The sequence below is a fragment of the Miniopterus natalensis genome, chromosome 5 (genome assembly GCF_054644295.1).
Source record: "Miniopterus natalensis isolate mMinNat1 chromosome 5, mMinNat1.hap1, whole genome shotgun sequence".
NCBI classification, from domain to species: Eukaryota; Metazoa; Chordata; class Mammalia; order Chiroptera; family Miniopteridae; genus Miniopterus; species Miniopterus natalensis.
Genome location: NC_142085.1, coordinates 58,984,233 through 59,006,584, shown reverse-complemented (window position 1 = coordinate 59,006,584; position 22,352 = coordinate 58,984,233). Strand labels below are relative to the sequence as shown.

At 36.9% G+C, this 22,352-nt stretch overlaps 1 protein-coding gene across 2 annotated transcripts in view; it reads left to right on the top strand.

Annotated features, from left to right (window-relative positions):
* The window catches only part of LAMA4 (laminin subunit alpha 4), a 117,170-nt gene that overhangs the window by 76,634 nt on the left and 18,184 nt on the right, over nt 1-22,352 (top strand). For both annotated transcript variants that reach the window (XM_087817565.1, XM_087817564.1), the window contains exons 13-25: nt 130-278; nt 2,441-2,582; nt 3,430-3,526; nt 7,760-7,876; nt 9,406-9,585; nt 12,265-12,404; nt 14,516-14,689; nt 15,573-15,718; nt 16,138-16,300; nt 17,107-17,240; nt 17,708-17,879; nt 20,325-20,456; nt 21,565-21,707. In XM_087817565.1, coding sequence (XP_087673691.1) covers nt 130-278; nt 2,441-2,582; nt 3,430-3,526; nt 7,760-7,876; nt 9,406-9,585; nt 12,265-12,404; nt 14,516-14,689; nt 15,573-15,718; nt 16,138-16,300; nt 17,107-17,240; nt 17,708-17,879; nt 20,325-20,456; nt 21,565-21,707 — 1,889 coding nt within the window. The remainder of the gene's footprint in view (nt 1-129; nt 279-2,440; nt 2,583-3,429; nt 3,527-7,759; nt 7,877-9,405; nt 9,586-12,264; nt 12,405-14,515; nt 14,690-15,572; nt 15,719-16,137; nt 16,301-17,106; nt 17,241-17,707; nt 17,880-20,324; nt 20,457-21,564; nt 21,708-22,352) is intronic.

Here is a 22,352-nt window from a genome sequence, read left to right as displayed (position 1 = left end):
TAGACCTGACCTGAAATTTACTGAACTCCATAATGAGGAAGAATAGAGATTATCTTTTAATGCTCCCTGGGAAAAATGTTTTAAGTTTTTTCTAAATTCAATTCATTTTTTTTCAAATGTTTTTTTTAGAATGCATCAGGGATTTATGCTGAAATAGATGGAGCCAAAAATGAACTTCAGGGAAAGCTAACCAACCTAAGTAACCTCAGTCATAGTTTAGTCCAAGAAGCTGTTGACCATGCACACAACCTTCAACAAGAGGCTGATGAACTGAGCAGGTACTATCCCAATTTTAGAAATGTAAATATCTACATGGGCTGATTAACTTATTTTTATTCAATTCCATATGCCAGAGTTACTGGGACATGGTGTTAGCAGGTTGGTTTGAGGGTTAGGTTTGCTTATTTATTTGTTTATTGATAGTCAGTCTGAGAATCAATCATTGTTTATTATAATTGCTTTGGGGAGACAGTTTTTAATTTAAAAAAATCTGTCAGATCATAGGCCTGTGTTTTAGGGTTGGGGGGTTCTGTTTCACAATTATTAATAGGATGACCTAGTGCATTTTGGGCAGGGGCATAACTGTTGCAAAAAAAATATTATCAAATAAATCGCTTTACAAGGTCTAAATCTACCATCATTGCCTATTTATTTCATAGGTGGCATTAGTGTTCCATACTTAAGTGTCTTAAGTAAAGCTGGTTGGAAATTGGCAATACAACTGATTTCTGGTAAATACTCCCAACACTCCACAGTGACCAACAGGATCTATTTGATTTTAATACCTGTTAAGAGAAAAATCAATGGATGATTTTTCTCATAGCATTTAGAAGAGAGTCATGTACCCCTTGGGCACTCAATGAATGTTAATTGAAATGTACTGAAAGACTGGAATTGAATTCATGACCCTGAAATAATAGATAAATAATGAGATTTATCTATTATAGAGAAAGGACTGCTAATTATAGAGAAAGGACTGCTAATCTGGAAATTAAAAACAAGAATTGGTAAAGGTCATGAACAAAATAAAAACCAACAGCAACTTCTGTTCAAAACTTAAATCACCTTTTTATTCCTGATTGCTAAAAATTTCAAATACCCTTCCAAATCTCCTGAGAATTGAGTGAGGGAAGGAGGCTGAGAAACAACTGGCAGCTCAATAGGTCAGGGCGCTTGAAGACATGAGCCAGCGTGGGGTCTGTGACCTCACAGACTGGGTCACGGAGAACCTTCTGAAAGCGACCGATGCATTAAGGGATACCACTCTTCAATGTTTGGAACTAAGAAAAAAGAGGTGGAACTGGTGGATTTAAAACAGAATAAAATTGAGACAAATAACTGAGCATGAGCTGCAGATAGGGGGTGGCATTGATGTTACAGAGGAAGAAGAGGTATTTGTCAATAAAATGAATTATTGACTAGTTTGAAATTCCAATTCAGGAAATACCTTAGGTATAAAAATATATCCTGATGTTTATCGGGTGCCAGGCACGGTACCAATCATTTCACGTATTTTGTCCCTGAAGTACCTCGCATCAATCCTCGGAGGCATATTATCAGCACCTATGTGAGTGCCCAGGGCGTGATGGTCACTCAATTAAATGTCAGATGAACCTACAGAGGCCAGAAAGGAGCAAAGGCAGGGAACACGGTGCATAGCGCAGAGGGGGGATGGGTATGAATGGAGATGTGTGCTTAAGGGAGGCCCCTGGGGCCCAGGAGGGAGACAGGTCTTAACAGTGTGTGCCCTGGGCAAGCCATGTACCCTCTCCCAGAGCCTTGCTTGCTTCTGTTAAAAGGAAATAATGATGTCTAGGTCATGGATGTAGTAAGCATTAAAGACATAATACATGGAACAGGGCTAGCCCAGTATCTGCACAGAGATGCTTCATGCGTGTTGCTCCCCTTCTAATGGAAAAATATGATCTGTTATGTAAGGGAAATAGGGCCATATAAGAAAAGAGGAAAATAAAGTTGAATAAACAGTGAAACCAGCTAATACCTAACACCACGCTGAGGCTGTGCACCTCTCTGAGAGCCTTGGTTTCTTTTATGGAAAGGGAGAGAGCGATGTTGATCTGGGTAACAGCCGATGAGGATGATTGTGGGTTCATTCCTCTGCCCGACCGCCCCCACATAAACTCTTGCTTGAAGAGGTGTAGAGAGCTGTTTTTAAATCATCGTTTCCTTTTCCTGTGGCTACTGCCAGGCAGGGAGCTACCATGGAGCCAAAATAGGGTGATTTTAGAGTCCCCATAAGGCAGACACCAAAGGAAATGAGCCTCTAGGAAAGGAGCTTAGGGAAACCTTGTCAAGCCAGGTGACTTTGAATAAGAGGAAGTACCTGTGGTCTCAGAAATATTCCAACCAAGCCCTACAAATGGCCCTGTTTCCCAAGGGGATAAGATGGAAAAATAATGACAAGTTTGTTCATTAACAGGAATTTACACAGTGCAGATATGAATGGGCTGGTTCAGAAGGCTTTGGACGCTTCAAATGTCTATGAAAATATTGCCAATTATGTTAGTGAAGCCAACGATACAGCAGAATTGGCTTTGAACATCACTGACCAAATTTACGATGTGAGTAATCCCTTATTTTAAAGTTCATTTTTACGTTGCCTTTTCCCAGATATGGCTTTTCTGTTTTTACTGTCATCTCTTGATCTTCCAATGTAACACAAATGGCAGAAAGAGCAGAACTAAGAAAAGACCATTCTATTCATGTTATGAATGTTTCAATAGTGCAAGTTCTTCAAGATATGCCCTACTCCAGACAGCAAATGCCAGTTTTTTAGACAGTTTTTTTAAGTCATGATCCCTGAATAAAACATTTTCAAGACTAGTTCCTGGTTGATAGAAAATATGCTTTATGCAGACATTCATATTTTTTCTTTTTTTCAATTTATTTCCCAATTATAGCTGACATGCAATATTATATTAGCTTTGGTGTACAACATAGTGATTAGACATTTATATACCTTATGAAGTGATCAACCTGATAAGTCCAGTACCTACTTGGTACCATACATGGTTATTACAATATTATTGACTATATTCCCTATGCTGTACTTTACATGCATGACTATTTTTATAACTGGCAATTTGTACTTTTTAATTCCTTTCACCTTTTGATTTTTTTCAACTCAAAAATTGTTTATCAATGGCTTCTACATGACAAGCACTTTGGTGGGGCTTCAGCCAGGTGCCATTCTTGGTTCACTGAATTTTCCTCAAAAAACATTTATCTTGAAAATGCCGAGGACATTATTGTCTCATGTTCACCCTTGACCTTGAAAGGTGACCTATGAAAATGAAGCTGTATGAATTTTCTTCAGTGTTTTGCAGATGAACTGCATCATTTAAATCCTAAAGTCATGACTAGCTCATCTGCGATCATTCTTACTCTCTCCACTCAATTCCTTTGTAGGCCGTGAGTGGGATTGACACTCAAATCATTTACCATAAAGATGAAAGTGAGAACCTCCTCAGTCAAGCCAGACAACTGCAAACAAGGGCAGATTCCAGTAAGTATCTTCACTTTCCCAGCTTCCTTCTGGTTTATAGCTGCTTACCTCCTTTCAAACAATATTTCTGCATGTAGACAGGTTTCAAAATTCTAGGATTAAAGAATAAATGATATTTCAACTGAACAATACATTAATAGTTCCTGCTCAGAGTCAAGGTGTAACAAAGCAAAGACGAGATATTTCAAAATAAATTGTGGGTTAAAAAAACAACACTTTAATATAGTAAAACATGTGGTGGATATTCTTGCTAATCAAATAGACTAATTAATAGAACCTTACCATAAATACCAATTTTTAAAAAGATAATGCCATAAAGCACACTTAACACTAAAACTATATTGCACATAATTTATTCTTTCTTGAACAATTCAGAAGGTTCCTTAAAATTTTACCCATGATGCCCCATTAAGGTCATCACTGAGGGTCGGGAGGCTAAGGTACCACAAAGCCATTAGGTTATTTGCACTTTCTTTGTAGTTTATGTTTTTCGGGTTTACTGTATTTAGAACAAACCTAATGACCACAGGGAAAGAAGCATTTTCAAAGGCTGGGGTTTGCTCCTGCTGAAGCAAGTGCCCCCAAGAATGGGACAGGGAGGAAAAGATAAAAGTGAATCATTTTAGTCAATTTTGAATCTTGCAAGTTACTCTTAAAAACAATTGAATTGAATAAGAATTTCACTGAACATTATTCATCTCTGAGGTAATGAACTCATTTCTAAGGATATTCGAGCATTGACTGAGATTGGAAATCCATTATCTAGCTAACTTCTAATTACCACCTAAAAACAAAGGCCAAGCTTGAAACTGAAAACTTCGTGTAATTTTATCAAAGCAATTAATCTCAAATCTAATTGTCCTTTTTTTTCTACAAAGAAGTACATGGGATAAATGCATTTGTTTTTCATATGCAGAATATTTAACTATTTTGTTACCATAAAGCAACTATTATTTTATGCTTCTGGGTAAACAAGGGCAATAAAAAATGCTATTAAGTTTCTCAATTCTAATTAATTATATAAGTCCAGTCTTGAACATACTCTTTAGAAAAGAATTAGAGTAGTAGCAGTAAAGAATTCAATTAATAGTAAAATATTTTTAAGTACATGTTGGCATATCTGTGTATTGCTTTTTTCTCATGTGATGTGAAGACCAGCATATACAAATCTTCATGCTCCAATGACTTAAATATTTTATTCTCCTTGATAATTTGCAAGATATTTTCTCAATCCTTTCATTATTGAGTTATTGAACCTTGTGAAAGCAATTTTTCTATTTTGGGAATGATATCTCTTCAAGGTTCCATATTTTACACACAGATAAATCTCTCTGCATTGGTCTCTGAATAAATTGTAGATTTTGTCACCTATTTTATGATCTGGTTTGGTTAAATCCTTTCATTTGCTTATTTGTAAAAGGGACACTGAAGGGAAATTAGAATTGTATGCTTAAGAACTTGCCTCCCTTTAAACAACACACATGTTAGTGGTATAAATTTAAATTTTCAAGTTAAACCATATTCATCTGCTGAGGTACATTGTAATTCCAGATTACTGTTAATTTATACCCAATGGCTTTCAATGATCAATCATCTTCATTTTTTTCCTGTTACTCATTGTCAAACAGTTAACAATTTATAATAAGGAAGCAGCTATTTAAAGGAATCTTCTATTGAATTCATTTGTAAAATAAAAAATGTTTATGTAAGACAATAAGTTCCAAATAGGACACACATTTTATGAAACATTTCTTCTTATAAACATCCAGCTCAAAATAGATTTTCTTCTATTTTTATCAAGAGCTCCAAATATAGAGCTAAATATATTCTTTCTCAGTATATCAGCCAGTGTTTTTTGTAGTCACAGGATCCAAAAGAAAGAGATAAAAGATTTTTTGTACCACAATATTAAAAAAGTGAAGTTAAAAGAGGGAGAGAGAATGCAATACAACTACAAAGTATGTTTAAGTCCCTCTTTGAATTTTGGGAAATTATCAGGCACTACCTGGAGGAAATAAGAAAGAAGAAATGCTTTTACTTTGGTTACATTGTACTTGGTGACAGAATCAACTAAGCACCACCCATTGTGTACCCATTATCCACATGTGGGGAAAAGATAACTGAACAATAAACCAAGCATAGCAGACCATACAATAGAAAAGAGCAAGTGCACAATGGGAGAGCATATATTTATACAAGCCCATTGGAAATAAAGAGATGACTATAATGAGAAGTGAAAAAAATATTTTTCTGTTTATCAAGAAGCATTAATTCCTTAATTTTTTGTAAAGTAAACAAAGCATGAACCCAACATTTTAGGGAAGTTGATCCTTCAGTTCAGATGACAAGTTATCACATCCTGATTGGTTTGGATTTGGTCCAAGATAACCCAGTTTAGGGACTATGCTGCAAGCACACTTTCAAGAATAATTTTGTAAGAAAAAGACTATCAAAACTGAAACAAGAACAAATAGAAAATCTGATCAACTGTATGTACATATGCATGTATAATAAATTTAATCAGTAATTAAACCCTTCCCACAAAGAAATCTCAAAGCATCAATGGATTCTTCCAAACTTCTAAAGAAGAAATTACACCACTCATATATAAATTCTTCCAGAAAATAGAAAAAGAGAAAATGCTCTCTAACTTGCTCTATGAAACAAACAAAACTTAGACACCAAAGTCTGACGAAGATATTATCAAAAAGGAAAATTATAAGCTAAATTCTCTCATAAAGAGATATTAAAATCCCAATCAAGATATTAGCAAAGCAAATCTAACATACATAAAAATGGTAATATATGACCAAGTTAAGTTCATTCCAGATTTCAAGGATAGTTTAACATTTAAAACATCAATAGTAGTTCACCACACAGAATATAGAAGAAAATTTATATGATCATCTCACTATATGCAGGAAAATTATTTAACAAAACTCAATACCCATTCTTGTTTTTTAAAAACTTATAGCAAACTATGCATAAACTTAAGCTTCTATAATTCAGTAAAAAATAATAAAATAATATTCAGCAAATTAAAACTGAAACATTGAAAGCTTTCCCACCAAGTTGAAAGCAAGACAAGGAAGCCCCACATTAACAATTCAATGTGTAAAATCCAGTTTAGTTCTATGTATACCAATTAGAAATTAACTTTTTAAAATAACACCATTTGCAATAGCATAAAATACCTGGCAGTAAATCTGATGAAAGATGCTAAGAGTTCTCCACATAAAACTGTAATACACTAATGAAAGAAATTAAAGACATTCTAAATAAATGGAGATCAAAATGAGGGTTTAGATCTAAAGAAGAATAATTAAAATGTTATTAATTAAGAGGAAGACTCAAATTTGTAAAAATGACAATTCTGCAAAATTTATCTATAGATTCAATATAATGCAAATTAAAGTACCAGCATTATATGCAGAATAATTCTAGAATTTTTATGGAAATGAGAGGGGGCAAGAAGAGCCACCACAACTTTGAAGACTAAAAACAAAGATGGAAGATTGAAACTACCAGATATCAAGATTTACAACTCTACAGAAATTAAGACAGAGATACAAAAAAATATAAAAATTACAGCCCTGTATTTTTTTTTTTAATAAAATTTCAAAACAGACACAACTAACAAACAGAGATAGAATTCAGAATAATGGTCATCTTCGGGTAACTACCAAAGTCCCAGGAAACAGTAAGGGTGCTAATAATATTCTATTTTCTTGACCTAGACTCTGGTTATGTCTTGTGTTCAGTTTGAGAAAATCCATTAAGGTGTTCATTTATAATATATGCCCTTTTCAAGATGTATGCTGTGTATCAATTAAAATTTTATTAAAACAATTCAGAAAACAGAATACTCTTACATAACCAGCCATCACCATAAACGCAGATGGAGCTTTTCAGCCCTTTATCGTTTGTTCTGATAGGTGTTATTAGTCACAACAGTGCTCTATTTTTCAATCAAAGAAATTAGCCATTATTTCTACACCTTTCTTGAGTCACTTTATGGCACCTGAAATCACTCGAAAGCAGGTTGCAAGTTTTCTGCAACCCTGTACCTCATAATTAAAATGCGACGTTCCAGAACCGGTGTTCCAGGCTCATGTCATACCCAGAGCACTGCAGATGACTTCATGATACAAGTCAGAATTTTCCTTGTTGAAATGGAGGTTTTTTTTCTGGCATCCTGGCCCCACTGGTACTTTTTTGGCTTCTTCTCCACAGGCAATGAGGAGGCGGTGGCTGACACCAGCAGGCGTGTGGGTGGCGCTGTAGCAAGAAAGAGTGCCCTTAAAAACAGATTGAATGATGCCATTAAGCAGCTGCAAGCCACAGAAAGAGGTAAGGATCACGGACAGAACTTAAGCCTCATCTGTTTGTTCGCTGGTATTAAGAGAAACTTTTGAGGAAGGAGTAGGTGATTGTTTGCTTATCAGTCTTGTTATAAATAAATATTGTTTTCTGATGACGAAAGAAACTATGTTCATGACACACACACACATTCTGGGAAACCACACTATGCAGGGGTGACGGTGGAATCTGAGAGAATTTTCCTCCAAGTGTGTGTGTGTGTCTTCATAGAGCCATGCTGCTTATACGTCCTGCTCAGCAGGCTCCTTCGCTGTGAACATCTTTCTTCATTAGTAAATATGCCCTAATATGGTTCTTGGGTTCCTCTGGCCCCAGTGGAAACAGCTGTCCTCTGTTACGTGCCACATGATTCTTACAGTGAGGCCAGGGGACCAGCGAGCCAAGCAGAGAAACAAGAGCACTCGCCTGGCCTCACCTGGGACTGCGGTGTATTTTAGAAAGACGGGGGACTGGGAGCAGATGTGCCTTCCCCGGCACAGCGAGAGCCAGGCCGTGCCGGCTGGGCGAGGATGCTGGACTATGTGCCTTGGGACCCCAAAGCCCTGCGGGGAGGGTGTCACCCACCAAGGGCCCTGTCGGCAGCCCCATCAGAGCTACCACAAGCTAGGCCCCGGGCTACGTTTCACACACATTATCGCATGTGGGAAAGAAAGAAAGAATCACCCGAACCTTTAAACCCTGAGGCTTGCCAAGGTCAGGGAACTTGCTGCAAAAGGCACAGTTCCAAAAAGAAGCGGACCCAGGGTTCAACGCTACTGCCGCCAGAGTTTAGAGCATGTAAGGTTGGATTAAATGTTTCTTCACTTTAAAAAACTGAAGCTACAACCTCACCTGGGTGATTTTTGATTATTTTTGTTACAGAACACGTGAGCATTTGATAAAAATTTTTTTAAAAAGATAGGAAGAAAAATATTTTGTAATGTCATTACCTAGGGGGAAAAAGCATTTTGTCGTAAAAATATTTTTACTTTAAAGATATAGATTTTTAATAAAAGTTGAATTTCCCTATATGTGCTCTTTTGAAACTTGCTTTTGTTATTCCAAAATACCTTTCCTTACCTATTTACTTCTGTACTGGAGCATCATTTTTATGGCAAAAATTGTTCCACATAGAAGAAAGTGATATTTACAGTGAATTTCAGACACAAACGTTTTATGAGTTAACTCTTAGATGAATTTCTGTGGCTTTCTCACCAGGTCTCTAACCTGAGGAAATGCTAATTACTTTTTTAAAAAATTTACCTCTAATTGGAAAATGTTTTAAGCACGCTACCTGATTTTAATGAGACTTTAAAGTCTTTCGAGTTCACTTATTAATACTGCTTACAATATTCTTGTGCACCTAACTGACACCACAATTAACATATCTTTGAAGATGTTAGTTTGGCTTAAAACTCAAAATTTAAGGCCTATTTCACCCAGTGAATCAATGGGTGTTAATGTTCCCAACAAATGCCCTGCCTCCCTGCAAAGCGAGTGTCCTTGTGCTCTGTGTGAAGGTGACGCTCAGCAGCGCCTGGGCCAGTCCAAGCTGATGACCGAGCAGGCGAACAGGACCACGATGGCCGTCCAGCAGGCCACCGCCCCGATGGCCGACAACCTCAGCAGCTGGTCGCAGAGTCTGCAACGTTTCGACTCCTCCGCTTACAGCACGGCCGTGGACACCGCCAGGGACGCAGGTATCGCCTAGAAAGCTCTCAGCTGGGCCATCGACCCCCGCGCGTATTTTGTGAAAAAGCAACTTTCTCGGTTTCTGTTTCAGATTCGAATTCTGTAGGAGTTAGCTTAGGAGAGGAGACGAACTTGTGCTCGGTGCATCTGTCGATGTGTGTGCGTATGAAATATGCACATTTCACAGAAGCGCTGAGCACACTGGTTAAGGGACACAGCTCTTTTCTCCGTGGAACGCGGTAGCACTTGTGTCAATCAGTGTAAGCCTGGTTCTTTCAGGGAGGTCAGTCACATCCTCGAGTAAATAACTTCACGGTCTTGCTTTTAGGGAAAAGCTTAGGGAACAGCATTGCTTTGACTAAACAGCATTGCTTAATCTTTGTCCCCAAAAAGCAGGTTCCTGCCGACAGTATCTTATATTATGGAATACTCTTTCATTTATTTTGTTTTGAATCGCAAAATGCTATTTGAGGAAAACACAGTAACCTGAAACAGTCTCAACTGGTGCTAGCTCTGGATGCTTACTGAAATCGCTGATAGGACTGGAAAAGGAGGGAAAAATTTAACACAGATTTAGTAAATAATCCTGAGGCAATATCTTTATAAATGTAAAAATCGAATGTCATGTAGACAACTGTAATGGGCCCAACATCATGGAGCTTCTTACTAAGAAGGAGAGCTTGTTGGCCACCTTCAACCCAAATTATAGCAACGAAAGGGGAATATTTAGATGCCTACCTAATTTATTTAGTTACACAGAGATGTTAAAATCACACATTAGTTGAGGCATTTTCTTTTTTCCAGTCTCATATTTCTATTTCTCTTCATGCCTCTTAAATATCAATGTCCTTATCATGACTAGAACTTCCTGTTCTCGAACATGGTTTGTTTTTTTGTGTTTTTTAAATTTAAGTTTTATTTTTTAAGTTACAGTTGACGTACAATATTAGTTTCAGGTGTACAACATAGCTCATCCGTGGTTTTACAGACCATATTACCTTTATTTCCAATCCAAATTAAGAAACAACTTTATTAGTCCGTATATGATCACTAGAAATTTGATCCTATTTTGCAAACAGCCATTCCCGTAACAGGAAGCTAGCTCTTTTATATTTGCCTTTTAAGTATATAGTCATGAGTTTCTTCATGTAACCGCTCACGTAATTGTTTTTAAAAGTTGATCGTTAAAACAGTTGTCTACGTGACATTCGATATTTACATTTATAAAGATATTGCCTCAGGATTATTTACTAAATCTGTGTTAAATTTTTTCCCTCCTTTTCCAGTTCTATCAATGATTTCAGTAAGCATCCAGAGCTAGCACCAGTTGAGACTGTTTCAGGTTACTGTGTTTTCCCCAAATAGCATTTTGTGATTCAAAACAAAATAAATCAAAGAGTATACCATAATATAAGATACTTTATAAAAACTCATATAAGGTGGCTTCCTTTCTCTAACAGAATTGAAAGCAAGGGAACCCTGTCATATACATTTCCATAATCAAAATTTAATGTAATACTTTAAATATACTTTATTACCTCTAATTTTTAAAGATTATTATAAAATGGCTATTGTGGTCAGTGATCCAAACAACAAATACTTACCTCTGTATTAAACTGGTAATCGCTATTATTTTACTTAATTCTATTCTTTGTGCTGGAGAAGCACCTTGTTTCCTAAGTACAGAAAAGAGATATTTCCTTGGTCCTTACTGACATGTTCTCCTCAATCTGAGTTTAGTTTGGTTTCAGTAAGAGGCTTGCTCTTGTCCAGCTGCTAATAGTCAGTGACCATGGCCCTGGCCTTAGGTAAGAGAATACCCGTGAGATATTCATTCTCTCGTCCCCTGCTTCTCAAACACTAGTGTGCCTCAGAATCTTCTGTGCCCACCCCCAGAGGTCCCGATTCAGCAGGTTTAGGGCAGGGCCAAGCAATTTGCATTTCTAGCATAAGTTCCCTGGAGAAACTGATGCCATTGATCTGGGGACCACACCTTAGAACCACTGCTCCAGTTCATTTGACTCTGAAGAGAGTTCTGCCATTCTCTGTAATTGGGGTTTCTTTCCTCAAGCTGTAGCCTTATGATTTATGCTGTTTTCGATTTGTAACTCTATTCATCAAAAAAACAAAACAAAAATAACCTAAAAAGTCAGTAGGATCTTCCTGTACCATCACCCTTGTCAGGGCCCATAGCCATGGCTGCCCACCCTCATCTGGGCACTCCTGGCATTTTTCTGGGTGCTCCTTTGTCTCCTCCATCTACCTCTGCCTCTGCTGGGACCGTTGCAGCAGCAGTGTGAGGTGTGAATGAGAGTCCTGGAAAGTAACCCTTCCACCTCCTTTTGCCCGGCATTTTTAAAGCCGTTATATCAGTTATATTAGAAATGCAAACAGAACCTGTGCTGTGTGATGAAAAGAACATCTGCATATTTGTTGTGGATCCTGCCCTTTAGACATAGGCTTTGTAAGTCAGCTTGTTCTGCATACATTTATAAATCAATGTGTGCTATGGATGTCACAAAATAGGAATAATTTATGCCTTGGGCTTAACTATTAATTTTGCAAGATTAAAAATAATTTCTTATAGTTCTACCAGAAGTAACCATGTGTTTGTCTCTTCACCCGATTCCTGAAATGTAACTAATGATGAGATATTTACTTAAGTGATTAATTTTTATTAACTGCAGTAAGAAACCTGACAGAGGTTGTCCCTCAGCTACTGGATCAGCTTCGTACAGTTGAGCAGAAGCGGCCTGCCAGCAATGTTTCTGCCAGCATCCGGAGGATCCGAGAGCTCATTGCTCAGACCAGAAGTGTCGCCAGCAAGGTAAGCCATGCAAGAGTCATCATCATTGGTCACTGGGTGACAATGAGAACATGAAAAGCAGCTTCCAGAGCCTGGAACCCGTCTACTGTGTTATCCAGCTCTGTCGTTTTCATCTCCCTCTGTTGATCAGAATCACACAAAGAGCTTTTAAAACTAAACCTTTTCCTGGCCCCAAGCTCAAAGCAATATACCAGGCTCTCAAGAGAAAGGGTTGAGCACCTGTATTTTCTTAAAGCTCCCCAATGATTCTAATGTGTAGCCACGATTTATGACCACAAACTTAACATAGTCAGCAAAGCTCAGAGAGCCAAAGAAATCAAGTAAAGCCAACCACAATAAAAGACCCAATTATTATTATAATAATAATTACTCATTATTTATGATTTTAACAGTTGTTGTAATGCAATCACTGTATGGAATAATCTTGCCCATCTACCTCTTCAAAGAATTTTCTGGTACAACACAGGGGACATGAAGCTTTTAATGACCCACCCACAGGCTTAACTAAGGAATCACATACCAGTTACACTGACTAATCTCAACAAAGACCCTATTCTGAGCTCTTATACGGAAGCCACACAGCAACACCACAGCTGGCAGCAGCGTCGGTGGGAACGTATCCGACAGAACAATGAACATTCGCAGTGTGGCCAAGCAGGCCTTGTTCTTGGCCTTCTTTCACTTTGTTCTTTATTGGTTTATAGACCAGCAGTGTTTTTCACAACCAAATTATAAGAGTTTATTTTCTCAATCGAGAATTGGCCTGAACAGATTATTAGCTTAAATTACTGACAGAAATAAGAGTTGGAAATCAACTATTTTGTAATAGCGGGAGATAACAATTGGTAAGTATACCTGCCTTTTAAATAATATTTGGTAGTAGATTCCACACCACAAATTAGATACCTGGAGGACATTTCAAAAAAGGTTTATTATTGTCAAGGAATGGCATTTCAAAAGCTGAGTTTTCTATGAGTGTTTTCTGGTAATTTTATTCACATGGAGTAGAATTTCAGGGGCTTAAACACCTAAAACCATTTATTAAAGAGAGTCTTGGCAATGACTTTGGAACCCAGTAGGCTCCTCAAAGTGAGATGCTTTGTATGCAGAAAATACATCCTTCTCTGACTCAGTTTTTTCATTAATCTCACACACTGCTTGGTTATTTATTAACATGTATTGATGTTTACTCAACTGGCCACATAGAACAGCTGCACTCTAGCACCTGGAAATATAATCTTGAGCTCATTCATCATCAGTATTAACCAAATACATCCAATCATTCAGAAATATTTGCATAAATGGCAGGGATATACACAGTCTATCCACTTCTGAATACTCTAAAAATCACCTCGAATCAGATGCATTTAGCATATCATACGGGGCCTCTTAGAAATGCACTTACTGAATTGTGCTTTGTTGTAATGCCTTTCGCAGAATCATTATAAGACACAATTAATGAACTTGTCCTTAGAATTATTGTAACGATAGAGCCAGGCACTGGAATACATTTTATAGTTATCTTATTTCATTCTCACAACAAACTTATTGTCCTCATTTTACAGGTGAGGAAACTGCAGGTTAAGTGGCTTACTCATGTTTACATAGACAGGTTTCAAGACCCTGTCTCAGACTTCAGAGCTGGGTCTAGACCCCTCCTCACTGTGTAGATGCTGTCAAGGATGAGCTTCACCCCATCCTCTCTTTTGAAGACCCTGGGGAGAAATTCCTATCTGTACTAGTGCCTGAGATTAGTTATACTTCTGATCAATTCAATGTTGTTCATCTTATAGGCCTTGTGAATTGTGTAACTGACTAAGTGTCTCTTTAAGCTGCTTCGTTCACCCCAACCAAGTACGTAGTTCATTGTGGAATTCATTTTTATCTTCTTTCTTAGACTTCCTTTGTGGCCCCATTTTAAATTTAAACCTATATTACAATCTGCCGTAAATCCTTCCTCCGATGAAGTGAGGACGTAAGTAAACAAAGGCATGGAGAAGAGTAGAGCTCAGAGACCCCACCAGGAAGGAGGGAAGCCCTTGGAGAGCCATGGGAAAGCACTATGCCCATCTCTGCAGCCTACTCTTAATGGAATACTTTTGTCACTCCAGATCCAAGTCTCCATGATGTTTGATGGCCAGTCTGCAGTCGAAGTGCACCCTAAAACCAGTATTGATGACTTAAGAGCCTTCACATCCCTGAGCCTGTACATGAAACCTCCTGTGAAGCAGCCAGAGCTGCCTGGACCTGCAGATCAGTTTGTACTATACCTCGGAAGCAAAAACGTAAGAGAGGTTTTATTTATATTTTTATTTTTGTGTTTTTTATTTTTATTTTTCAATTACAGTTTACATTCAATATTATTTTGTATTACTTTCAGGTTCCCAGCATAGTGGTTAGACAGTCATATACTTTATAAAGTGTTCCCCCAATGTTTCCAGTACCTGCCTGGCACCATACAGAGTTAGCACAATATTATTGACTATATTCCCTATGCTGTACTTTACATCCTTGTGACTATTTTGTAACTAGCAATTTGTACTACTTAAAAAGAGGGAATAATAGTAAATGGAAAAATAGATGCTTTTCCTTTACCTTGCAACAAAGCTACCTGTGCCAACAAAATTCCCATTCTGGTAACTTGAAAGGTATAGATCATTTTAGTGCCAAGACTAAAGTAGTGACTTAAAGGCAAGTAATTCCTTCTGTGTGGGATATTTCTGGGCTTGCTTCATAGCAGCCTCACACTGCTAACTTTGAGGAGTCGGAATGTAGCATTTCAAAGACCTTCAGAATACAGAAGCCTATCGTGTTTGAAGATGCATTTGTTATTGGCAATTGTTATTGGCAGGCTGCATTACACCCCTGGTTATATAAATAAGGTTAACACACTCCCAGAAGCCATCAAATGTCCACAAGCCTGCAGTTGCTTGCCTCCCTGTTCAGGTGCACTTGGACAAGCCCAGAGGGGCTGCAGAGAGATGCAGCCACAGGGGTCTGGGAAGGAAGACACACTGCCAGTCTAACAGGAGCTTTGGTAGTAATTCAGGCCAGACATACCTGGATACAACGAAGTATTGGAATTGTTTATTGTCCTATAAAAAAGTGAAAACATAAGATGATATTCATTCATTTGGATTTTATTTAAGTGACTTCTTTACATTTCAGGCCAAAAAGGAATATATGGGTCTTGCAATCAAAAATGATAACCTGGTATATGTTTATAATTTGGGAACTAAGGATGTAGAGATTCCCCTGGACTCCAAGCCTGTCAGTTCATGGCCTGCTTACTTCAGCATTGTCAAGATTGAAAGGTAAAGTGAATCCATGACACAGGGCTGTGTGTACATTTTATAAGACACACACACGCACACATGCACGCACTGTTGTAAGTAGCACTTTCTTTCCTCTATTCTTCCCCCTTTCTTCCATTATTCCTATACTCCTTCCCATATACCTTAGTACAAAACAAAAGGTTAGAAACAAACAGTCATCATTTTTAAAAACCAATCTTATTATTACATCTTCTTATCTGGCCAATCCATGAATTAATTCGAGATGGAATGTCTTCTTTCCCTTCCCATTGATTGTTGACATCCTATAAAGGCTAATGAGTGTGATGAAATCAAATCACAGATTCTGTGACAAGGAAACATTAAATTGTGACATTAAAAATATGTATTTTCTATAAATTATCAGGCTACTAAAGAGTAAAAATTCTTTATCTTAACAGGGTAGGAAAACATGGAAAGGTGTTTTTAACAGTCCCAAGTCTGAGTAGCACTGCAGAAGAGAAGTTTATTAAAAAGGGAGAGTTTGCAGGGGATGACTCCTTGTTGGATCTGGACCCTGAGGACACTGTGTTTTATGTTGGCGGCGTGCCTTCAAACTTCAAGGTAAACTCTCCAGCTACATTCTGGCTTATTGCAAATCTATAATGATCATTTTTAAAAATTCGTAAGACCTACAATGATTTCAGGGTGGGATGGAGATCTTGATATTTTAAGACAGAGCTTAGCTCAGTGGATAGTAGAATTCTGAACCAGGATCTATAAATCTGGTATATAAATCTGGCCTCTGCTACCTACATTTTCATAGTGTCAAATGTGTTCAAGCTATAGCTAACACTGGAACATCAATTCATTTCATTTTGATATACACATATGTAATGAATATTACCCCCACCTACTGCAGGAGTATCTGTATAGTCTTCGGGTTCACAGATGACAGTTTCAAAAACTTAGTTAACTAATATAAGCATAAGATAAAATATAAAGGAGGGGCTGGGATCTAGGGAGGAGGTGTGAGACCTGATGAAAGTAAATAAAGGAAAGGCCCAAGAAGATAGGGAGTCGATCTAGGATTCAATTCCAGGACTGTTATTTATTAGGTATAGGCACATTATTGAGCCTGAGAATTACTTTCTCTATGTATGAGAACAGGAATAATTACTTCACAGAGCTTGTGTAAGGATTGATTTGGGTCATGAGTTCACTGTCCAATGGACACCTGGCATAGTATGTGCTGAATAAATCCCATCCTCTCTGCTAAGATATGTACAACCAACTCTTTCACGGCTGGAAAGATATCCATACCCGTGGGTAGATCTCCTGGACCTACCTGGTAGAACCATTGCCTGTTCTGTGTCATCGGGATGAAATGTGACCCTGGGACAGTTAACTTTGCTTTGTCTGTTGCACAGCTTCCTGCCAGCTTAAACCTGCCTGGCTTCACCGGCTGCCTGGAATTGGCCACTTTGAATAATGATGTGGTCAGCTTGTACAACTTTAAGCACATCTATAATATGGATACCTCCAAATCAGTGCCCTGTGCCAGGTAAGAAAGTGCTGAGAGTACTAAAGACTTTGATAGCCATGCAAGAACAGCGGGTGAGACAAGTGTGGGTCAGTATTCAGGTTCTCAACCTTTCCTTTGGGAAAACCAGTTTGGCAACTTCATACCAGTCATGTGTGCAAAACACTTTTCAGATTTTCTCTAGCACAGATGACCATGCACAATTATAAAAAGTGCAACAGCTTGTTTGCAGCTTTGATTTAGGATTCCAGAGACTGGGGTTTCACTAGAGACTTCTGTTGTCTTGGCACATAGGGTAGAGAAGAAATCCAGTAAAGATAATTTATTTTAACCTGCCTATAAATGCCTTTTTATGTTGCCAGGCAGACATCATGACTTCAATTAAATACTGGAAGGTCCAAGGAAGATGTCATGAGACGGGTTAACAGGGCCTCACTTGAGAAGCATAGCATTGTAATGTCTATATGATGCCTGCGTTTTTATTTCAGAGATAAGCTCGCCTTCACGCAGAGCCGGGCTGCCAGCTATTTCTTTGATGGCTCTAGTTATGCCGTGGTGAGGGACATCACCCGGAGAGGGAAATTTGGGCAGGTGACTCGCTTTGACATAGAAGTTCGAACACCAGCTGACAATGGACTTGTGCTCCTGATGGTCAATGGAGTGAGTAAAAGCAAGAGTCCTACATCGCCTTGATTTCCTTTACTTTCTCCTATGCGTATTTCTAGGAACATGACAAGGTTGTTTCATGCCGTCAAACTGAAGTGTTAGTTTAGAAATCACAACTGGGTTATTTTCTTTAGGGAAGTGATGTCAGCAATAAGTAAAAGCAACCCTGAAATGCCTTTCTCTGCACTACTCTTTTGTTTTGGTTTTTGGGGTTTTTTTTGTACTACTCTTTTGGATGTATAGTAAATATATTCTCTTTAATATACTAAAGGAATTTTGAGGAAAATCAGTGCCAAGATTTAGGAAAAGCAGTGTGTCTAGGGAAATTAAACACTGACTTTTTAAATCATATGCCCTAATCAGTAAAAAAAAGTTTGCATGTTTACTATATGTGTATGTGTATATATACACATATATACATTTCTTATTTATTAATGATATACCTGTACCATGTATGGCTGTAATACTTAAAACTGGGAATAAAAGACAATTTATATAAAGATAATATTGAATAAAAATAAATGTTATTTTAAAGTAAAGATGAAATCAAATAAAAATATTTTTATTTGTTAATGATACAAAAATTGTTGTTAATAGCAGTGTTAGAGCAATGTAATTAAATATGCTTAAGTAGCCTGGAAAGTCTCATTAAACTCTTTGTGATAGGATGATTTAAAAGTCCTAAGTCCAGTTTATTTCAATGTTAAGTTTTACTGGCTTTATAACTAGACAAGATACATCATAAAAATAAAACTGTAAAAAGTGGCTTTGCTTACTTGATCATGATGCCATTTTTCAGTCTCATCCACCAACTAGCAAAAGTTGTCTTTAACATTTGTCTGGTACATTTCCAGCTTTCCTGATGTCAGTCTTGCAGGCTAATCAGATATTGTGTCATTACGTACACTGTAACAAAAAGTTTAAGACCATTGGAAATGTTCATTTGAAAGATTTGTAAACAAGTTAGAAATTTCTTCCCAGAAGTTTTTAATAATGCAGATATGAGAGTTTTTATAAGAAGTACACATTCACTGTGTTCATCAACAAGCTCACTTAACAATAGAAAAATTTCCAAACATATTTTTTAAAAACCATCTCTCCATTGTATAACTTTATTTTTAAAAACCTTACTTTCTTATCCATTGTTATAATACAACTTCCTTGAAATGACAGATCAAGTATGTTTGGGGTTTTTTAATAACTAGTAGGTTTCATACTACTCAAAGACATTTGTCATCACAAATAAAGGTCAACAAGTTTAGAGTAACTCATTTTATAAAGAAAAATGTGTAACTGTCTAAACTTGACAATCTTTTTAATAATTTGTAGGACATAATCTGCAAATATCTGTCTCAAAATATTGTCCCTCACTACACTTCAATAGAAAGTGATTGAAAATATTCCGTTCTTTAAGTCACCTCACCCATAAATCCATGTAACCAAGCGCACTGCCATAAATTGCAAAAGGCTAAGAGCAAAGAAATGGGTGAGGGGCCACTGCCAGCCTTCAAGTGTGGAACTTCACTCTTAAGGCCTCATATAATGTAGGAATCCCGTGAAAACCCATCCGAAGGACAAAATGAAGGCCCAGTGTCAATCCGTGTATTAAATATGAAAAGTTAGCTTCTCTTTCTATTTTAGAGTTTTTAAATGAGTATAAATATAGATGTTGCAATATTTTTTTCTATCCCCCAATGGATTGTTTTCAATATTCTCAGGAATATAAAAAACTTCACTCAGAAAGTCACTTTCTGTAAAATAAGGATTTTACATATTAGCTTATTTTTCAAATCCATCGAATTCTTGTATCTATGAACAATCTTCTGAAACAAACAAGCCTGCCCAGTAAATTACTTGAGTGTTACAGTTACTCTGGTTCTCTAACATAATGGGGTCCAAGTGCATAGTAATTTTATATTTATTTTCATAGATCCAGTATGTCAAAATAACAAAGAAACTGCCTTCTTTTTTATATCCATATTTGCTGATAATTATTTAATGTTCTTTTTGACATACCTTAGAATTTAGTTTTAATATCACCAACGCCCCTCTTCAAATGAAATGCAATCACATCTGTTGGCTTGTTGCAACTTTTAAAAGTTCCCTACAGAGAAGGTAGTTGAATACATATGGCCTATAATACTCTGTTTTCAAAATTTTTAGAAGGTCAATAAGCTAAACATAAAATTTCATTGATTCATACAGTAAATTACAAAAATGAGGAGATAGTTGTTTTAAATTGTATATAAATATTTACATTTTGGTATTTTAATATGAAACATAACTGCTAATGTAGTTGTAATTTTAAGAACTTCATGAGACATCCTTAATCTTCAAACAATTTTAGTAATAAAAAATACAGTGTTGTTTCTCAAATTCAGCTAACTCTGCACTTTTGTAATAGCAGAGGCTCATCTTATCATTTCCTTCTCTCCACAGAGTATGTTTTTCAGCCTGGAAATGCGCAATGGTTTCCTGCATGTGTTCTATGACTTTGGGTTTAGCAACGGCCCTGTGCATCTTGAAGACACTTTGAAGAAAGCTCAAATTAATGATGCAAAATACCATGAGGTACAAATCATTGCAGTTTGGGTAGTTTTTCTGTTTTATTTGGTTTTGTTTGAATGTAGATCTATTGATCCAATCAGATGTTCAACCAAGATAGGTGGAAAAGTAATTAAAGTGAACACCAAAAGACTGACTGAAGGTTTCTCATGTACTTGACTCCAGGAAAACATTTGCTTTAAAAAAATGGATGTTTTTGTCATATTGACATTTCTAAAAAAAAATTCACTGAAAGATTCATTTTAGTTACTTCATTTACCCAAAGGCTCCTGCTATGCTCAATACCTTGATTACAGTGATGTTCCTATAGAATCCTTCTATACATTTGCTGAAAATGCCAGAGTATAGATACACAGCCTTTTTTTTTTTACTTATCCTTTGAGCCCCACTAAATGTAAAAGGAGTAGATATAAGTAAATAGAGAATCTCCTTTTAAATCATTTATCCAGAACTTAGAAAATACTAACACAGATTCCATATAAAGAGAACCCACAAAGATTGCTCTTTCGTCTTGAAATAGATGTGCAGTATACTGGTAGTATACTTCAGCTATTTTTATTAACAATGACTTTAAATCTACTATTTAATAAAATGTATAAAATGCATAATATCTTTAAAGTTGAACCGAAATGTGGAGAGTAAGAGGCTATGTTTCTCTTTTCAGTTAAAAGTCCATAGCCTTCATAAGGATGATTTGCAATAAAAGATTATTTTAACTATTTCTCTGACTAGCATTTTCACAGATTTATTAAGGCTTTTCACTATGTCACCAAAAAAGAACACGTGGCAACATGCCGTCTAGGGTCCAGAAGGTGCCTGTTTCCCGAATCCCCTCAAAGGGGCCAAATAAATCAATTGGTCTCATGACAGACTTTTCCTGGACTGGCTCCTCTCCACATGGAAATCCTCCTCCAGAAAATGGGAACTTCTGCATTTATAAGCAAGAGTTTTCATGTCTGTGAGTAAGAAAGGAAAATCTATCCCCCATTCTGTGAACAAGCATAAGAACATGGACGTCCAACTGTTTTAATCAGAATAATTAAGATATACTGTAGTCGTCAAAAAGTTGATTTTTAAACAGTGACCAAGGCTTACTACATATTATTTCTTCCAGATCTCAATCATTTACCACAATGATAAGAAAATGATTTTGGTAGTTGACAGACGACATGTCAAGAGCATGGACAATGAAAAGATGAAAATACCTTTTACAGACATATACATTGGAGGGGCTCCCCCAGAAGTCTTGCAATCCAGGTAAGTTTTCTTTGTTAAGTGATTGTGTGTTCCTAACAATGCACTGGGCTGAATATTCAGCACCCAGGATAGATCTAGTAAAAGGTGTAAGCTTCTCCACTTGGTACTTCTATACATGTGCACAGGTGTACACACACACATTTAAGCACCTTGGGCCCTCTGCAGCCAGTCCTCGGGACTTCTTTAAATTAGTATTTATTAGATGTGATCTACAGGTTTCTTTGTTTTAGTCTTAATTTAAACTTACTTGAATTCTCAAATAGCATCTGAGGGTAAAAATTTTAAGGCTATCCAAGGGGTTGTGAATTTTGTGTAATGAAACATTATTCTAATATATCCAAAAATTCACTGTCTCTTATTACAATCAATTCATAGCATCAGAAACCTTTAAGACTGAGAGACAACTTTAAGATATTCCAGTCCGGTGGTTCTCAATCCTGGTTCTCATTTGAATAATCTAGAGAGCTTTTATAAACACCATTGTCCATTACCACTCCCCAGAAATTCTGAAAGCTCTGAGATAAGGCCACAATATAATATTTTTTCAAAAAAAACCTTCCCTGACACCTCTCTTTGAATAAATATAGTGATATACCTATGATTACCTCTGAATGCAAAAAACAATAAATCAATTTAAACGACTTC